Raw genomic sequence first — 270 nt, forward strand, 5'->3', positions numbered from 1 at the left:
GGGGGTGTCGTGATTCTGCACTGAGCTTCGTGTTCTCCTTGTGCCCCTCTGCTGTAAGGAGGGGTTTTTATAAGAAAGGAGTTCTCTCCTGTGGCCTAACCCCACGTGTCTCTTCCTCCCAGGAGCGACAGTTCCTTCAACTTCTTTGTCTTCTTCTTCGTCTTCTTTGCCCAGAACGTGATGTACGTGTTGCAGGCCATCGGCATCCCAAACTGGGGGTTCAGGTGTGTGCTGTGCAGAGCCGGGGAGCCCTGGCCAGCCGAGTACTCC

General features: G+C 55.6%; 1 protein-coding gene across 1 annotated transcript in view; it reads left to right on the plus strand.

Annotated features, from left to right (window-relative positions):
- SCAMP3 (secretory carrier membrane protein 3) overlaps window positions 1-270 on the plus strand; it is a gene marked incomplete at both ends in the record, with an annotated part of 964 nt that overhangs the window by 300 nt on the left and 394 nt on the right. Inside the window, one exon of the mRNA XM_010017038.1 lies at window positions 123-224. Within this exon, the coding sequence (XP_010015340.1) occupies window positions 123-224 (102 nt within the window). The remainder of the gene's footprint in view (window positions 1-122; window positions 225-270) is intronic.

Source organism: Nestor notabilis, unplaced genomic scaffold, assembly GCF_000696875.1.
Source record: "Nestor notabilis isolate BGI_N333 unplaced genomic scaffold, ASM69687v1 scaffold29006, whole genome shotgun sequence".
Taxonomy (NCBI): Eukaryota; Metazoa; Chordata; class Aves; order Psittaciformes; family Psittacidae; genus Nestor; species Nestor notabilis.